Source organism: Indicator indicator, chromosome 6 (assembly GCF_027791375.1).
Source record: "Indicator indicator isolate 239-I01 chromosome 6, UM_Iind_1.1, whole genome shotgun sequence".
Classification (NCBI taxonomy): Eukaryota; Metazoa; Chordata; class Aves; order Piciformes; family Indicatoridae; genus Indicator; species Indicator indicator.
Window position 1 is genome coordinate 10,857,757 of NC_072015.1, and position 19,421 is coordinate 10,877,177.

Genomic DNA, 19,421 nt, shown 5'->3' on the forward strand with positions numbered 1-19,421 from the left:
TTTAAATCCCAAGTAAACAGTCTGTATTCTAACACACAATAGGTCTGTACCAATTAAATACAGTATGGCAGTATATAAATTACAATTCTTTACAGTAAATTTTAAAATATGAAAGTCTGCTTACTGTACACAACAATCAAAGAAAGAACAGCAGCTTTTCAGTAAGGTCCCAGGTATCTCACTCACTCACTTGCTAAGAAACAAAGAACAGATACAGCAGGCCATTCACTTCACTCTTTTTTAACCATGTTACTTTACAAATATCCAGAACACTTGTACAGACATCTACAGTATCTACACGTGGAACAACCTTCGTAGGAATTCATGAGCACCAGACATAAATCCCTCCATCATTCCCATTATTAAAATAAACTTTACAGATTAAAATTCCTTTACCAGGTTCTATTTCACCTTAATAATAACCAGCAAGTAACAAGTGCAAAGTTTGCAGTCATGATCCATTTACTGCTTCTTTGTTTCTCCATTTCCCCCCTACACTTAAAAAACCCCAACCCCTCTCACCCCTCAAAAGTTGCCCTCTCACCCCTTGCAGTAACACTGTTTCTGCAGTCAAACTGCCTGGCTGGCTTATGCTAAAATACGAAATGCCAGATGTATAGCTTCAGGCATTGTCAATCATTTCCATTCAATGCCAAGTCAGCACAGTGGCAGGCCTCTAGGAAGACAAAAAATATGAAGCAGTTGGATATTTCAGTGTGCTTAAACACAGAACATAAGGCTGCACGGTGCCCAGTGGCTAGAAGAAATGTGGCACCAAGTCATCAGTTAAAACATTTACAATAGAAAGATAGAAACAGCAAATTTGTCAGTCTAAAACAAGTTCTTTGGTAATTAAGAACAGCAAACTGTAGATCCCCCCCCCCCCCCCCAAATATGGATTTACATCCTGGTTTTTCCCCACAATAAAATATTTTTTGTTGTTTAAAATATATCTCCCGAGTTGTTGTGTAACAAATAGTCCAGTACCTCAGCTATCTACAGATCAGCTTTAACTGTATTTTAGTGTGCAGCCATGTCTGCCTACTGGCAGACATACTATAGATACACATTCATATATATATATATAATATATATATTATTTATAAAAAAAATTAGAGTATTAAGTCGAGGACTCTAGAGAATACACATTCCATATGGACAGATTAAAATGTACAATAGCTTCCAAAATCCATAAAGGTGTCTACACAGTGATGCGTGTAGTAAGTGCAAAAATACTGCAGTTTAGTTAATCCAAGATTTCCTGTTTTCCTGTTTCCTAGAAAAAGCAGAAGCTGCTGCATCTGCTGAATGACAGAGGACTTCTGTTGAAGGAGAAGGTGATGAGCCTTGAAGCATGGAATTTTTTCGTTTCTCTGAAGTGGAATAAGATGCCTGAGACCGTGAAGTGCTACTCCAACTCCTCGCGGAAGCTGATGCTTTGCTGAGGTGCCCAGGACGAACAAAGACACCGTGGCGTGGTTTGCAGTGGAAGTACTCTTTGCCTTTTACAGTTCCATCATGCTTCCCTTCAATGAAAACACAGGCACAGTATTAGTTGTCAGTACTTTCATTAGCCATACAATTGTAGTCTTGAAGTATGAAAATGTTAAAAACTCAAATGTTTGTCCATTTCACAAATTAAATCATTCTCAAAACCAACTGCTTACAAAGCTTAAAACTCAGGTGCCAGAGAAAATAATAGATATTAACACTGATACTAGAAAACTACTAAAAACATCATCTTTTTAAAGATCTGAAGCATTTCAGTAGGAGTCTCTTAACAATTGCAGCATGCATTGACTTTCTGACTCCTTCAAACTGAAGGTAAAGAACGAGAGAGTTGGCGATTGTTCAGCCTGGAGAAAAGGGTCCAGGAGGGACCTTATTGTGGCCTATCAGTACTTAACAGGGGCCTGCAAGAAAGATAAGGGACAGATTTTTTAGCAACAGGACAAGGGGGTGATGGTTTTAAACTAAGAGGGGAGATTTAGACTAGATACAAGGAAGAATATTTTTACAATGAGGGTGGTGAACACTGGCACAGGTTGCCCAGAGAGGTAATAGAAGCTCCCATCCCTAGAAACATTCCAGGTCAGGTTGGACGGGGCTCTAGGAAACCTCCTCTAGTTGAAGATGCTCCTGCTCACTGTATACAGGTTGGACTAGATGACTTTCAAAGGTCCCTTCCAACCCAAACCACCCCATGATTCTATTCTACGAAAACCTGCACATTGTAATTAAGCTTTCCCAAGTGGAAAAATAATAAAGTTGTATCTGAAAGCTACAGACAGCAAATCTATTTGACAAGTAGTGTCCGCTGTGACTAGTGACCATGAACGTGCATGCTGAGTTTTTAAGAAGTCTGCCAATTTTAGGCTCTACTTATTTTTCATATTTAGAAAAAGAGAGGAGTACTAATGGGAACTACCACAACATGCAAAAGCATGATTCTGCATAAAGTATCCCTACAAACAGTAAGGTTGGAACTGCATGTATCAGATTCTAAGCCTGTATGAAACTAGAAGTATTTCCCAAGAGTGGACAGCAGATTGTGGCTTAGCTTTAAAAAAAACAAAACAAAACAAAACAAAACAAAAACACTAACTGCATACAGAACGTAGACCATATTTAGTCTTCTTACCCATCTGAACGTTCAGTTCAACTCCAACCCAGATTCCAGCAGAAAAATCCACCGTTCCAATATATCTCACTGTGCCCATCTTATTACTTCCAACACAGACTTGTTCACCCACTGCCACCCAGCTAGGCAAAACATAAGCTTGATCTGCAGAAGCACCTTCTTCACAATCAGAACCATCCAAGTGGTCCTTCCCAAAAATATCATCTATGGAAGCATCAGGGTAAGTCTCATGGTCTGAAGTCTCTTTTACCGATATAGAACGCAAAGGGCTTTCCACAGCATCTGCAAGTCGGTTGCCTGCTGCTTCTGCAGACCCCAGCTGGCCCACACGCAGGCTTTGCTCTTTGTCAGTGCTTTGGGGTAACTCCAAGGACCTCAATCCATTAGAGGACACAAGGGAACATGACTGTGGAACTGTTGAATGGTCAAAGTCCTTTCCATCTTCGACGCCCATGAACTCCGTAAAGGAGTGATCTTCCAGAATGTCCGTCACGTGCTCAACTGTTGCTTCACGCACTGAAAACTCAATTGTCTGACAAGTATTTTTGCCACCTGAGGAACTTAAAGCTGAAACTGATGCAGCTCTGAGTAACTGCTGAGAGTCTCTGTCAGTGGCATCAAGAGACAGTGGTACTTGTTCCACTAAGGCACTGTTTACTTTCAGTGGTAACACAGATGACTTTTCTCTCGCTAACTCCTTTTCTGCCTCTCGACATTCCTTGTTCAAAGATCTTGCATCATGTGCAACTGATGATCCTGGGGGATCGTTAGAGTCCATCTCCTTCATGTGACTGGCTAGCTGGTCTGTGCTATCACTACAGGGAACAAGCATGTCAGACAGGGTAGCATTAGAGGCACTGTGGGAAAAGTAGCCACTAGTAATACTGCTAGTGGTAGGGCTGCGGGATACCTCTTTCTCAAGAACACGTGAACTCATGAAGTCTGATTTAGGAGAAAACCACTCCCTGTTCTCCAGGCTAGCATTGTAAACACTGAAGTCAGCAAACTCCTCTGGTACATACGGCCGGAAATTTTGAAAACTTTGTGGACTTATCAGCTTCTTATTGATGGCCTCCAACTCATTGTCTTCCTCCTCAGAGTCCTGCAAGAGAAAAACAGAGTTGTGTGGGATTAGGAACCTAAGAGAGTAAAGTTTTCAAAATAAATAGACCTTCCTTGATTTTTTTCTTTCTGAAGGTGGAGAAATAGATACTTTGAATACTCTTTAATTGAAGAATGGAAGGTAACTGGAAAGAGCTGCTGGGAACATATCCTGACTACACTGAGCTGTTCTATTTTCAGAAAATAGAAGAAATTCTAAACTGTTCAGAAAAAAAAAAGAAGTTTGACATAAGAAAAGCTCACAAAGTGAAAAAGCTGTACTGTACATATTTTCTTATTTTTAAAGCCATGTATTACATTTTCCCCCCATGATCTAGACTAATTAAACCTTTTGAGAGTATTCCATAAAGCTAACTGACCACTTGACAAGACAAATATAAATGGAAGAGGTCTTGCAAAGTCTCCAGTGCAATACTGATTACTTAACTACTGATTATTAAAAACTACCTTGCACAATGGGATTTTCTATCAATCTGATACCAGTAAGGCTGAATAATTTTGGTTACCCTTAGCTATCACACCTAAAAACCTTCACCATATTTGACAGTAAGAGAAAAGGATTGCACAGTCTTCAAGAAAGCATTTGTGTAGACACAAGTGTATTTGGAGGGAAGTAACCTGGCAGACTTTGGAGATAGCTCCCTGAATTCCCCTTTGATGAAAAGTGGTGATTGCACTGTGACCAGCCCACAAAAGTGGTTCTCACAGAGCCCAGCTGAAACTGAGGGCTTCTGCCTATCAAGATGCATCTGAGAAAACATCAGCAGCATGTCTGTGCTCCTCTCACAATGTGCAATACTGCAGGCAGGACCCTGAATGGATGTTTTTTAAGCATATGAAAAGAATGGTTCTTTTACAGCAAATCCCAACTAGAAAGGATAACATCCAGAAAAATGATAACTGATGAAGTACTTAAGCTGAACCAAAATTTCCAATATTAATTTTTTTGTTAGCAGTGCAATCAGTATCTGAAGAAGACATCTCTATTTGTCTAAGAATATCTGACAAATCCAACCAAATTCCAGATTGTTAATATTTGCTGAAGCAAAGCCATGGAATCCTTTGCTTACTAATCTTCACAGCTCTGCTTCAGAGTTTTTTTCATATGAAAGTTGGAAGAAGGCTTTATTTTGAAATTATTTCTCTGCAGAGGAGTGACAGTGTTATGAAATGTCACGTAAGACTGTTGAGATGATTTAGATTATTAAAGAACTTGTTCTTTCAATCTGAAATGTGCCAGCAGTCCCTGTGAAAGGCAAAATCCATACCCACTTTACTGAGGCTATGAATAACCTTCTGAGCACTAAAGCGTTAATCAAAGCATCTTCTTGCATTTTGGAGTATATGTTTGCATGTCTCTGAGGGACTTTTCTCAATTATCCTCCTTACTTCTTCCCTTTTGCCCTTATTACTTATACTCAGTTAGCAGGTTAAGTATAATAAGTATAATAAGTATATTACTTATACTTCTTAGCAGGACCTTGTAGTTTGTTGTTCTGAAAACACTACAAGCTTGATTGTTTATAAAATACGGTGATTTGAGGATATGACATGAACTCCAAACCAATAAACGTTTAATGAAGGATTTCTAGTGGATACTACCTAAACGTGAAACCAAAAGGCATGTTTCTCCTTCAAATCCTGCAAGATTCCTCATTTGACAGGGAAAAAAAAAAAAGAAACAAAAAAAAATGTGGCACACAGGGCCCCTGTTCAAAATCAAATGGGATAAGAGGTAGCATCAGTGAAAAATGGCTCTGGTGACACACAGACATTGGTGAAAAGCCAAGCAAGTAACCACACTGCCAGTAGTGCATTGTTTCAGGGTTATCTATCATGATAGACACAAAAGCTAAACTACGGGGAAACAGTCTTACTATTAAGAACATGGACTGTGAAGAACACTGCAGATAGGTGACAAGACACCGCCTTGTGAGAGACAAAAGGTGCCCCTTCCAGGGACAAGGAATAATTCCCTTTTGAAACTCCTATTGAGCTTCCCAACTGGGAAATGCCAGAACAAAGCAATTTCAGGGTTCTTCAAATTCCTGTGGACATAAGATATGAGGGAAAAAGATGGAAATGACCTTGTACTGCTCAGGCTACTGGTAGAAATAAAGATAAAATCCTTGAAAAATTGGTAAAGAAACTGTTGCCACTTCCTTGGGAAGTAACAGAAAGACTATAATGAAAAACAGATTTAAGAACTGGTAACAGTGAGAATGTGTCAGCAAGAATAGAGAAGACTATACATCAAGAACAGAAGCAAAGTAAGCAAGAACACAGAGCACCTTCCCTACAACTGCTTTGTAACAAACATACTGTGTAATTAAAGGTTAAAAGTACCCGAGCTTTCAGATCCCTAAGTTACATCTCTCAAGTAACTTCAAAAATGCTATTTCCCATTTTGCTAATTTAAAGATCAGTAGTACTTAGTGGTTCCATCAGCAGTGCTTCAATTTTCATTGCACACTAGGAGGACTTTTAAGCCAGATGCCTCTAAGACATGTCATTATAGGTAGTGTTCAAGTATGCTCAATATGAAAACAGTGCATTTGACTTTAATGTATCCACTGTACTCAGGTGTTGTGGAGAGCATGTGGAAGTACAGTCTGAAATTTTATGTCAAATGCTCTATTCCCGGCCAATTGAATGAAAATGTTTCAGCTGTCTTTTTTCCCCGGTCTTCCTTTGATAGATATGTTTGGAATATTCAAGAAAAGGTAAGTACAGATCTCAGAGAAGCATGAGAAAAAAATCCAAACATCATTTTTATGCCTACTTAGATGCAGAGCATTCATCTAGTTACAATTACCAGCTTCCTGTATGTTTACTCACTTTATTTCTACAGCTTCTTTTACATGCTGTAAGATACAAGTGAGCATCACACCTGAAGCGGCACCAATCATCCAGTGATTAATTAGGAGTGTGAGACTCTGTATCTTAGAGCAATCATTCATAGCATTGATTAATAATGTGAGAACTTCACTACAAATCAGACAGAGAGGAGGAGACAGCTGAATTTTCATGTGGAGGTGTAATGCTGTTCTGGTATAATCCCTGAGCTTGTTCTGACAGCAGCTTTCATTCAAATGTGTGAAACTTACACTACAGTCTAGTTAACATACAGGCTCGGGCCAGCTCTGAAGAATGTGAGGTAGTCTGGGAAGTCTGTAGCTCAAAGGCTTTCTCCCTAATGTGAGAAAAAATGCCAGAAGCCACCATTTGATAAACATGATACCATAAGCTGGAAGAGCTATGCAAAGTAACCTTCTCAACCTCCTCCCCAGGCTGCCCACAGAAGTGGTGGAATCACTGTCCCTGGAAGTGTTTGAAACCCATGCGGATATGGCATTTAAGGATGTGGTTTAGTGGTGGACCTGACAGCGTTAGGTTAATGGTTGGACCTGATGATCATGGAGGTCTTATTCAACCTTAATGATCCCATCATTCTAAGAAATGTCACTCTGTGGTAGTCTAGCCATCACCTGGATGGATCAATTCCCTTGATCTGACTTACTATGCAACCAAACAAAAAGGTTGATGCATGGGAGAAGTTAGTGCAAGCAGCTGAGAATTGAAAGAAGGGCTCTTTCCAGGGTGCTGTTGGCTACAGCAGGTTTATGGTGTTCAGTTAATTAGCTCCATTCTATTTGGAAAAGCGTGGTGCAGGACATCGCCCTTTTCCAGCTCTGAATGCTTCTGCTTATCTTTGGAAAACAGCACAGGCAAATGCTGAGGTTAATTCAGGGCATGCATGGGGTGGGACTTCATTTTCACTCAAGGGATTAAAACTGCCCTTAAGTTGCTAGGAAAAATTGTGCAATGATTTTTTTTTTCCAAGGGATGTTTTTCAACCCACTAGAAGATTTTGCCTTTTGAATACCTTCATGCTATTTACATCAGTGACTCAGCGTGAGTCAACATGTCAGCTACCCTATGGAAAATTAACATGATTGAGAGTAAAACAGCTGCTACCCAAAACCAGCAGCTAAGCTTCAAATACATACACCAGAACACTCAGGATACTTTGGTATAACAACCTACAGAATAGCATTAAATCCCCAGAATAGATTTTTTAATACCTTGGCTATATGGTAGGAATGGAAATAATTGCTGAATGGGAAGAAAACATCAGTAGCACTCTGTGGTAAAAGAGGCCTAAATTACTTACGGGAACTAATAGGAAGGTTCTAAGTTTTAAATCTAAAGTTCTGATTAAAGCAAGTTATTTACAGCCTTGTTCAACAGCCCAAAAACTGAGTCCACCATACAGCAGAAATGATGATACACCTTTTGTTGAAGCAGCAGTGAGAAAAGGATTTGGCAAGTGAAGATTAAAATAAAAGCCCTCCACCTCAATTCACCACTTGAATTATGATGAAGGCAGGCTGCAGGTTAATTCAGAGCAGCAATCTTATTTTAGTCATATTACTTCCAGACCAGGCAATGAGAAGCTTTTTATAGTGTACCCACACCTAAATGCATGGTTACTTACACCAAAGGGGATCATTCCATTTACTCTGGGGTATAGTCACAAAATCTGGGTAACACACAAGGTACATTAGAGTGACAACAAAACAGTTCACTAAGCCACCCTTTACTTCAGCATTTGTGCCTCTCATGCCCACCCCACAAGACAAATCACAAATCACATATAAATATAAAAGAAAACCAACCAGAAATACAAAAGACAAAACAAAAATAAATGCAAAAGCCCAACTGAGTTAGTTCCCATGCAACAGATTGCATTTGCAAGCCAAGCAAGCAACTGTACATTATAAGCATTAGTTACAAACAATCACAAGTGATTACACCCACATTACACTTTTTTTTCTGCTGCAGGAACATCAGTGCCTTAAGCCCACCATCAAATGGCCCTAAGCCCACCACCAGGCCTTGTAACAGAAACTGGTACAGAACTTACAATCTTTTCCTCATGTATGCTATTGCTTTCTACAGGCATGCTGCTGGCATGACTTCCTGGAGGCACCACACTGCCAGCGCCATGCACCTGAGATGAAGGCATGCTCTGCAAAGGTTAAGACACACAACACATCACACAAACCACAATTCTGACGACGGCACTAAATGTGTGCAAGTTAGAAAGCCATTAAGACACGACGAAAGCAAAACATACATGCTGTGCACATACACATCAAAATTCAAGTTAATAGGTATTAAAACTCATGCTCTCATCCCATCAGAGTTTTAGGCTGAGGAATAAAAGTCAGAATTATAACCACCCTAGAACATTGTTTCCCAGAACTGTTTGAAAAAACACACCAACTTCTCACGGAAAACAAACAAACAAACAAACCAACCCCCCACAAACCACTGTTCCTTTTGCACCCCATGAAGGAGAATACTTAACCAGGAAGTGAAAAAACCCTCAGTGTTTTGGGTAAAAAACACAGACCAGAACACCACCACATTTAAACAGAAGCATGATTAAATTTACCAGAGAATGACAAAGTTCTACTGCAACAGATGCATAATGCAAACTATTTGCCAAGTGCAGAAAAATCACTCAATTTCCTTTAAAAAAACCCAACCAAACAAACAGGTGGTTTTCAAAGATTACCTCTTGACTAAGCAGAGGTCTGCTTTCAAGCGGGGTCTTCCTTTTATGTTCCTCTTTCACTGGCATTAAGGGCTTGAAAAACTTTGGTGGCTGAGGAGAAAATGCTTTAAAAGGGCTGGCCATTAAAGCATGGGAATTCTCTGCTACAACACCTAAGTAAAAAAGCAAAAATATTCTATTTCAGTCCTTCATATTTTAGCTGCAAGAGCATCATTCAAACTAACTGAAGGTTAAGCCATGAATCTGGCAAGTTGCTGGCTACAGAAAAATGTCAATATTTTGGTATGCAGCCACTTGTCTGAGCATGAGAGAACAGAGCTCAAAAAGACATTATGTCCCTCTGCAATGCTGTCAGCAATCTTGCACAACCAGGATGATCAATGAGGAAATTATAGACAAGGAAGCAATAAACTGTCTCACTTAATTGCAGCAGTAGCTCTATCTGTAATACCCTGATCAAAAACAGTGTTACAATTTGACCTAAAAAAGGCCACCTGTGACACACTGACATGGCAGAGCAAACACCCACATCATGTGAAGAACTTGAAAAAGGGACCCTTCCCACTTCAACAAAAAAAAAAAAATCTTCATTTTCAGAGTCATAAAATAACAATGGCTCCTTTTTATGCATTTTTTTTCTTTCTACTGTTTTGATTCACATTTAGCTGCTTCTTATTCTCCCCTCCTCTTGGTTTTCTGGCTACCTTCAATTTCCCACAAATGTCTTCACGCATTTCTTTCTCCTCTACTTCCAGATCATGTTTTGCTGCTAAAGCAAGAAGCTGGATAATGCATTTTGCAGGGAAAAAAACACTGACAATGACGAAGTGCCACTATATATATACTTTAAAGTCTCACCACTGCCATCTTTGCTTTTTCGAGGTGAGTCCCTGGGTAAAGTACCATAGCATGATACATCTTGGTAACTGGAAGAACAGCCAGATATATCTAGGTGACTTTCAGACCAACCCTAAGAAACAAAAACATAAATACGCATGTTGATACAGTCAAACGTGGAAAAAAAATCCATTGGTAAACTCAAATGTAATTAAAAAAACAACAACAACAAACACCAACCAAACAAAAAATCCAACACAACCCAAGACCAAACACAAAAATATCCCAAAACCGAAGGTGTGTCAAGTTAGTGACGTAAGACAATATTCTGTCACAAAGGGATTGTTTAGAAGCTAATTAGCTTTTCAATGAAGCATATTGAGTTTTGCTATAACTTCCTCCTCTTAAATAGCAGTTCCTACAATTCTAATATGACAAGCAGAGAAGGACAAGAAGGATTCTGGGCCCCTCAGTTCCAGAAGGACAGTGAACTGCTTGAAAGAGTCCAGCACAGAGCCATAAAGATGATTAAGGAGTGGAACACCTCCCTTATGAGGAAAGGGACACATTTACATACCTTATCATCTTCATCACAGGCAGAAAGATCTAACCGGCTATAGGATACCTGCAGAACAACAGGCAGAATGACAAAATGTCTACTTTTTATTTATAAAATACAATGCCTCAAGGAAACACTCTGATCATTTAGTCCTAACAACTTTTCTTTTATCTCTTTTCAGTTAAGATTATTTATATGTATGTGCTGTATGAGTGAGTGATAGAAGAATGCACAAAATATACACAAAATGGAAACTATCCCTTAACACTATGAAAAAAGTTAAAGGGACTTTGATGTGAAAGTAATCTGAATCAGGGTGATTCTACATCCAGAATGAGAATCCTTACAGAAGGAAAAGAGTTTTGACTTGGCTTCCCACTTCCCTGTCAACTCTGATACTTCTCCTACCTAGGATGGACAGTCATGGGAAGGAGTTTTGAATGACTCATTTTCGTTCATGACAACTTTCCTACAGGTTGGTTAGTCCTAGCCTAGAATGATTGTTACTATGTCACTGTGCAACCATTACAGCAGCACACAAACAGCTTACATTGTGGACATTTGGAGTGCTGATGCTCCTGCGGATGTTTCTCGCTTTGGTGGAGAGTGCCTCTTTGACTGTAACTGCCTGTGTGAAGAAAATAACAAACTAAAACCAATGACATGGTCTCCTCATGAGAAACGGTCAAGCAGGACAGAAACCTCTTTCAATGTGGCTAACAACATCAGATGTCGCTTGCATTTACAAACCTTAGTTTGAACATACAACCACCAAAATTTGTATGTGAAATTCATTCTTTGGTCTTTTCCTGTTCAAAGTTCCATGTACGACACCATTGCTAGCTATAGTTACTAGACTCACTGCTATGGAAATTGTGTGTTTCACAGAAGTAGTCTTATATTTATCCCTCCAATGTTCTCTATGAACTTCCAAACTAAAGCAAACAACGTTTATTATTTTTAAAAAGATAATCATCTCTACTTGAATTCTTACAATCCAGTTCAAAAAGTACAAGAATTGCCTTTTCCTTGCCTGTCTTAGTCGTTCAAGGCTCAAAATGTTCTCCACTTGCAGCACACCACGTGTGTATTTTTCAATGTAGGTTTCACCATCAGACGTCCCTTCATTCTCACTCCTTGCAGCCATCAGTGCCAAGGTCTCACGGTCCTCAATTTCTTCTGTAGCCTAAATTACAAGTTACACCACCAAAGTTTATAAAAATTAAAGTCTTTTGCTTTTAATCTATTAATTCACTTCTTTAGACCATCTCAATCCAGGAATTAATTTGAATCAATAATGCTTAATTCAGTCAATAATTCTAATTATAATCAGTAAAGGACTTTTCAGTACAGACACAAATGATCCAGAACTAAGAGGTCATGCTGGGAGAAGCTTTGCCCATTTGCTGTAATCAATGTTCTTCTAGAAAATCGCCTATGATAAGGATTAACTAATGGCAACTTCCTAAGCAAGTAAATGCACCTGCCTTCCCAAATCTCTTTGCATGCACTAATATGATCTCAAAAATAGCTCTACTACATGAGCTCAGTTAAATGCTGTAAAAAATAAAATCCCTATGGTTTTCAACAGTTTAAAGATAAACAGAATCTTGCCACTGAACTCAAGGATATACACCTTGGCAAGCTGTCCCCTCTTAGCAGAGCAGGACATTTACTTCCCAATCAGTATCACCCACTCCAGTACGTCATTCCATTCCTTTCTGTGAATTTACCAGAGAAATACAGTACAATTTACCTTTGGTATATTGGATACAATTTCATAGGTCACTCCACAGGCATAATATATATTTTTCAAGGATATTCTCCTTTTCAGGCTCTGGGTGAAACTCTAGAAACAAAAATAATTTTTAATGATTGTTTTGATAATGATTATTTATGACATCCTAAGAAATAAGAGCTTGCAATGTAAAAATTAATATTACCACAACAGCACATTTTTCAGGACCATAACTTAGTAAGTTCCTTTTTAGCTTTAACAATCCTTTCAGTACTCTTTACAGCCCTGTGCTCAGTACACAAAGCTACTATGTTAAGTAACAGTTTCCTCCCTGTTACGCACTGATGTTCTATCCTCCTGTACTAACTTGTCACAGTGAAACTGCAGCTGTAAATCTCTACTATACAAGTAATATAATTTCCCATTTTTTCAGCCACCTGTTAAGCAGGTAGAAAACACCTGCTGTAAAAACAAAGCCTAACTCTGCTTTCTAGGCATCACTGAAATAGTAAACCAGAGTTTTCACTGCTGTAATCACATGCTTACCAAGTTCTGTTGCCAGGTTAGTTAGCCTTTGCATCATTAACTCTAAACAACTTTCATTTAACAAGGTATTTTAGACAAAAGAAACTAGCAGAGGGCAATGTGACAAATGGAATTCAGCTGTTTGGCAAGTTGCTTAGTAGCACAAAAACTATTTTGTGCTCCTCCCCCCCCAAATGCACTGCAAAATCTGAATCAGTTCTGAAATACGCTCTTGTTCTCAATCATCTGGGAAACAGAAAGGACACAATTTCAGAGAGCACCTCATTATCTAAACCTACAAAGCAGCAAAGCAAGAGGAACAACAACCACTCCTGTGGCCAAAGAAAACACCTCCTTCAAAACAATCATGTTAAAGTGAGGGGATAGAGAATGTACAGATTTGGGTAGTGGTGGGAAACTAGCCTAGTTTGTAATCGAGAGAGAGCAGCAAACAGGGGAAAAAAAAAAAAAAAAAAAGAGATCTAGCAGATCTGTTCTGTTTACACTGAGCATCTGAAGGCCCAAAAGATGCTGTCAGGAACAGAGTGGCTACAGTGACTTGTATTAGATAAGCTACTGCAAACTTCTCTGAATCAAAGAACATTTCCAACTGTATAGATAAGAAGGTATTTTTTGTTTGTTTGTTTGTTTTAAACAGGAGTGTTCGTTATACTGAACCAAATCAGGTTGAAAAATGGACAATTCAAAAGAATATATGAGAAGTGCACAGCTTCACTGCAACCTCTAAGAACCTATTTTTCATTCAAAAGAGTTGGAATGACCCAACTTTCTCAAAATGAAGCAAGAAGCTAAGAAACCACATTCATAAAATCAGGGATATGAAACAAGACTAATAATATGATAATATCTAAAGTTCTTACCTGTTTGTTGTAAATATTGGCTGCAATCCTTTTGCGTAATACCAGCTCCATTGCAGCAGGGTGGCTGAGCTGCACAGTAGTCTTCACTATTAAGTAAATTCTCTCATTTTGAGGAGTTACCCTGTTCAGGTGCACTGAATCATGGACAGAAGAGTCCCAAGCAGCAGTGGCTGAAACCTGTGCAGACAAATTATGTGGAGAAAGGAAAAGGAAATCAAAGATTCTGTTACTCTAACAACAAGCATATCTTGAAATGATTTAATGTAAGTAAAACAGTCAAGAGAAAAATAAGCATTATTCAACAAAGTGGAGTTAAACCTCTTCATAGTAACGAATTTATCAGAAGCAGCATAGAAGAGGTGATAAAATATTAGGGAAAACAACTGTGAGCACACAGCCTGCACTGTGCAGACCCTGCCTCAAAAGGAAATATTCAAACAGCTGGAGACAGACAGGAAAGCAGAAGCAAGACTGGAGGAAGGAATACCAATCCTATTGCAACTGTATTACAAGTTTATTAAATCCAATGTCAAATCTTCCATCTGTGTTGGATTAGACTATACAGAATAAACATGTCCCCATCCTGCAGAACATCTTTTCACTTCCCCCCTGCCTCCTCCCCAGCTTTGGCATCCCATTTATTCTGGAAAGACTCTCTTAAGCAATGGCCTGAGCTGGCATAGAGCATGGAAAAAATGAGTTAAGATATTCCAAAATGGCTTCACAACCATTCATTTCCAACAGTTCCCAATCTTTGTATGTAAAAAATAGTGTACTACAAAGAAAGTTTTATTTAAAAATTAAGCTTGCCTAGCGTGCACAATGCATGAAACGTTTTTCTCTGAAGAATCAAAAGCCTGCAAGAGGAATGATGAAAGGGTAAGGAATGAAGAAAAAGGGAATTACTAGAATAGCTGAAATAATATTTTGCCAAAAAAAGCTAAGACTTGTCACCTCTGAATTAAGGTAGAAGAGCTAACAAGTCATATCCTCTTAAGTTCTAAATAAATAGGCCAGAAAATGAAGACAGCACAACATAGAAATGGTAGTTGTAAGCCAAAAAGATAAAGATTAAATACATGCAAGTAGAAAATAAAGCATAAGAAGAAATTATTAACATAAGCTGGCTGCAGTTGTCAAGAAGGAGGCTTGCTAACAATTTACCTCATCATCACTGTGTTTTATGATCGGCAGATAAAAGAATGGACTCCCATGCTCCTTTGGTAGAATTGAGTTAACTCCTGATGCATGGGGACCTATTAGTTGTTCATTGGCACTGAGGTCATCAGCTAATGAAACAAATGTGCAAAGAATGAAAGAGTTTTATACCAAAGGATATCAATATAGAGAGGCAAAGTTGTAATATGCAGTTGTAATAAAGTCTTATCTGTATTTCATGGTACATTTAATCCTAATTCATCTTATTACTAGGCAGCATTTTGAAGGTGATTTCAGCATACGAAAGAAGGGAAGTAAAACCAGGCTGAGACTCAGCCTGGACACATTTTCACATAACCCAAACAGAATTTGAAACTATTTTTAGGTATTCATAACATTAATTTACCCAGCCAGAAAATTTCTGATGTATCCACCTGTCACCCTAACAAGCTCATTTCTTAGTTAAATAATTTATTCTGTCTGATAATCTCTGCAGATAAGGAGAAACAAATGAAAACATTCCTTGTGAGCAGAGATGAAGGAATGAGCATGTATCATTTTCTACAAGCAGGTATTAACGTGTTGCCTACATATACCTTTCTAGGAGCCCACAGCAGTGCTGGAGATGACCATGCCTCTGGTTCCTCCCGTCTGCTTTATGTCCAAGTTTATAATTACAGATTTGCTTCCTAAGCAGTCCTTAATTGTGGTGATAACTTTAGTTTCTTGTCACTTACACTTACTATCTGTGTCTTAAGAATATATATCAATAGTCCACTTACATGTAAAGCTAAATACCTTCATGGGAGAAGATAAAGATTCTCTAACAAAGAGTTAAGACTCTACAGATACCTCAGTGGAAGGAGATCTGAAAGCACTGGAAGAGTCTATATCAGTGCTTTAAAGACATGTGGATTTGTACCTCAAAACATTTGCAGGATTTTCTTATCTGCTGTTCAATTCAAACCAAGCTTCCTCTCAACTATTTCTGTTGGCTGTTCTGTTGTACAGCGTACCCCTGTACTCATGTTCCTCAAATTCTATCTTTATTTTCAAATAGCTTTGCTTAATTATTTCAACATACAGAATTGTATGGAAAAAAGCATTTTACAAGACACATCAGGCAGTGCCATTGCCAGGAGTTGATTTCCAAGGCATTACAGATTCATTCTTCCATTTACCAATTTATTAATCCAAATTCAAACTAACCCAAACCCCCTTCCCAGTTTCTCAAATCTGCTATTACAACATACCATTCAAATCAAGGAAAAGGACAGGTATATGTGTTTCCATCCCTGCAGGTGGAATCCTGAAACAAAACAAACTGCTGTCAGACAGGAAGGCAAATTCCTATCTAAGCTAATTTGAGCAAATAGATCTCCATGAAAGTTTCATTACCTGTTACAAATGACTAAAGCTTTCAACATTTTGATGGCTAATATGAATGCTTCTGTTGCACAGGCAGTATTTTGTTCATTTACACATGCATCTAAAGGCAATGCTTTCCCAAAACTTAATTCACACTGCACACAGCATATTCCAGCAGCTGTGAGGATGAGCTTTAAACACCCTTTCCTATTTCATAAAAAGTTAATTGATTGTAGTAATCTCATTCATAAAATTAACAACCTTTCAAACAACTGGGTATGTAACTACTGGCAAGAGATGGTGTTTATATCACTTAATAAACTTCTAGCTATATGACCATACCTCTTTTCAGGCAAATAAGGGGGAAAATGGTGACAAAAGAGTATGACTACATCATTCACCCAGTTGGAAGAAGATATCAGAGACATCAGTGTACACTTGATAAGGTCCATAATTCCTAACATGCTGTATTCCTCATTTTTGCATGTCAGCTCCAATGATGTTACTCAAAACAGACATTTAAATGAAAATATAAATATATTAGAAACTGAAATGAAACTGAAGAGAACATATCCTTTGAAATCAGACTTTCTTTCCTCCTTGCCTCTTATCAGTGAAATGATCACATGCTCTACCATTCATTTTTTGTACCACTTTTCTGAAGAGTCAAACTACAGGATAACTTTCTCAGAATTTTGTAAAATATTATGTTAAATTAAAAAAAAATATTTTCAAACCTTGAAATCTATCTCAAAGATACTTTAAATAGTATATTAACCAAGTAAATCTTTCTTACATTCAAACCAGCACTTGCTCTTTTTGCTTTCTCCCAGATGAGATGTTTGTGCAAAGAGCTAACCACTCCAATTTTTTTAATGAACATACCAATTTGCAGGGGCACCAGGAATTCCACTGCCTGGTGCTGGAACAAACACTGCATTCCTCTCTTCTGTCAGCCCTACCCACTGTTCGACCAGCCGGGCTTCTCGCTCTATATCATCCTCAGATTTTTCTACAGCAAAAGACATCAGCATTGCATGAGAGAGACATTTTTCATGGTATAGATGTTGTGATTTTAAGGCCTTCTGGGGGGTGCGCTGGAAACCTGACTCCCTAGGTGAACCCAGGTGGACCAAGATGGGCAGGGAAACGTGACGCAGGTGGAGGGGTCCCTGGGTCACGTTTATTGCACTCCCATTTCTTGTCTACACTCTGTATAAGGGGGAGCCACTTCCTGTCTCTCTCGCTTGCCTTCGCCTCCCTGCTTTGCCTGAGAACTGCTGCTGCTGCTTCTTAGTGATCACATGGTGCAGGGCTACTCCACGTGGTCACACCTATCTCCAAAGAATCCACTGCCATTCAGAGAATCCATTTCCATCTGCGATCTAGTTCTGTAATACACCTGTATCTATCCCCCTTCCCTTATATCTCTGTAACCTTCTTTTTATGTTTTTGGTAGAGATACTTTTTTAATTTCCAAGTCGGTGCAAGTCATTTCTTTTGTTGCCTACCCTTTTGTCTTCTCCTGCCTAACTTTTCTCCACAGGGAGAAGGGGGGCAACCTAAATTTTGTTCCATTGTGTCTTTGACTCCAGGAAAACTCAAATGGCAACCATAGGGAATAAAGTAGGACTTCAAGTTTCAAACCTTGTTTATTGCTGATCTTTTGAATCTGCTCATCTAAATATTCCCTGCGTTTTATCAATGCATCAGACCACCTTTCTCGTACACAGTTTAAATCTTCTTCCTAACAAAGAAACAGAGAAGAAAATTACTAGCCTATGTGGTTAAGATTAAAGGGCAGTGAATTTTGCGGCAATTTCATCAGAATAGGTGTTAAACAGCTTGCGTGATGCAGAAAACTTTTTTCCCCAAATTACATGCACACTGATTAAGAACCTCATCACCCATGAATAGACACTTATTTGCTTTTAAGTCTGAAATTCCAACTGGAGGTAAATAAAATGTGACTGCCTCGGTTGCTGGACAGAATTTTACACCATAAGATATTTCTCAGGGAGGTGGCAATTAAACTTTTGAATAGCAGGTGGAATAGGAAAAACAGGTATCATCAGTTGATCAAAAGTTCTCCTGAAGATTAGACAGGTCAGTATGCCCTCAAATCTGCACAAAAATTCCATTGCTAGTAGCTGCTATCAGTGCAATTGAAAGATTTCTCATGCAAACAAAACCCATCATGCAATCATGCTTTGTGGTATCACAGAAAATCTGGTTGGCTCTTCTCTGTGATATGTCAGGAAGCGCACGAACAGCCCGCAAGAAGTTAGTACTTTGGTATTTTTGAAGATTCCTGTAAAACCTAATACGTTATCTGAAGGGAAGTCAGCATTCTCACCTAACTGGTTTTACTTCTGTAAGGCAGCCTATTGGAAATAAGTAGAAATCTGAAATGTGTTTTCTTTTTTTAGCTATTTCATCTTCTGACCTTTGTTGCCTTTCAAATGAGCCTTCTGCTATACTATCTAAACTGTGACTTATATTTACTTACCACACAAAAAAAAACTCAGGCTCAAGGTTGGTTTTCGTGTAGATTAAAAAAACTGCTTCACTGAAGCTTCTGTATTCACATCCTCCCCTCTTTTTCCCACAAGCATTTTGGAAAACTGCACAACTTAAAAGATTATGATGTTTTCTTTAGGAAAACAAACAAAAAAATCCTGTACTTTACAATCTAGTTTGGAAAAGTGCCTGCAGCTGCAGGTGGTTGTTCTTTTCCCTGTGATATTCAGTGGAAACTTTCCATTCTGAATCAAAGTGTTTAAGCTTTTGTTCACATATGAATTCATGTAGCCAGTTAGGAGAGCTGAGTGCTGAGGACTAGAGAAGAAAGCATACTATAGGAGTATAAAGTCACAAGGTAAACTGAAATAGCAGTGGTTTATAGCCCAGGTAGCCTCTGAAATGCACAGCACAGATGTATTTCAAAGCCGCTTTTGCTTGCTCCAGTATGCTTGCTCATTTGAAAGTTGCTGGCTATTAGCATTAGC

The 19,421-nt window shown here is 38.7% G+C and overlaps 1 protein-coding gene across 1 annotated transcript in view; it reads right to left on the bottom strand.

The window, feature by feature from the left end:
* Positions 1–1,140: 1,140 nt before the first annotated feature.
* The window catches only part of KIF13A (kinesin family member 13A), a 107,133-nt gene continuing 88,852 nt past the window's right edge, over positions 1,141–19,421 (bottom strand). Inside the window, exons 27-40 of the mRNA XM_054381844.1 lie at positions 18,061–18,160; positions 17,299–17,425; positions 16,299–16,354; positions 15,052–15,176; positions 13,888–14,064; positions 12,500–12,592; positions 11,777–11,929; positions 11,294–11,371; positions 10,762–10,809; positions 10,212–10,317; positions 9,348–9,499; positions 8,691–8,795; positions 2,642–3,743; positions 1,141–1,526 (exon numbers count right to left, since the gene is read on the bottom strand). Of these exons, the coding sequence (XP_054237819.1) occupies positions 1,243–1,526; positions 2,642–3,743; positions 8,691–8,795; positions 9,348–9,499; positions 10,212–10,317; positions 10,762–10,809; positions 11,294–11,371; positions 11,777–11,929; positions 12,500–12,592; positions 13,888–14,064; positions 15,052–15,176; positions 16,299–16,354; positions 17,299–17,425; positions 18,061–18,160 (2,706 nt within the window). The 3' untranslated portion in view covers positions 1,141–1,242. The remainder of the gene's footprint in view (positions 1,527–2,641; positions 3,744–8,690; positions 8,796–9,347; positions 9,500–10,211; positions 10,318–10,761; positions 10,810–11,293; positions 11,372–11,776; positions 11,930–12,499; positions 12,593–13,887; positions 14,065–15,051; positions 15,177–16,298; positions 16,355–17,298; positions 17,426–18,060; positions 18,161–19,421) is intronic.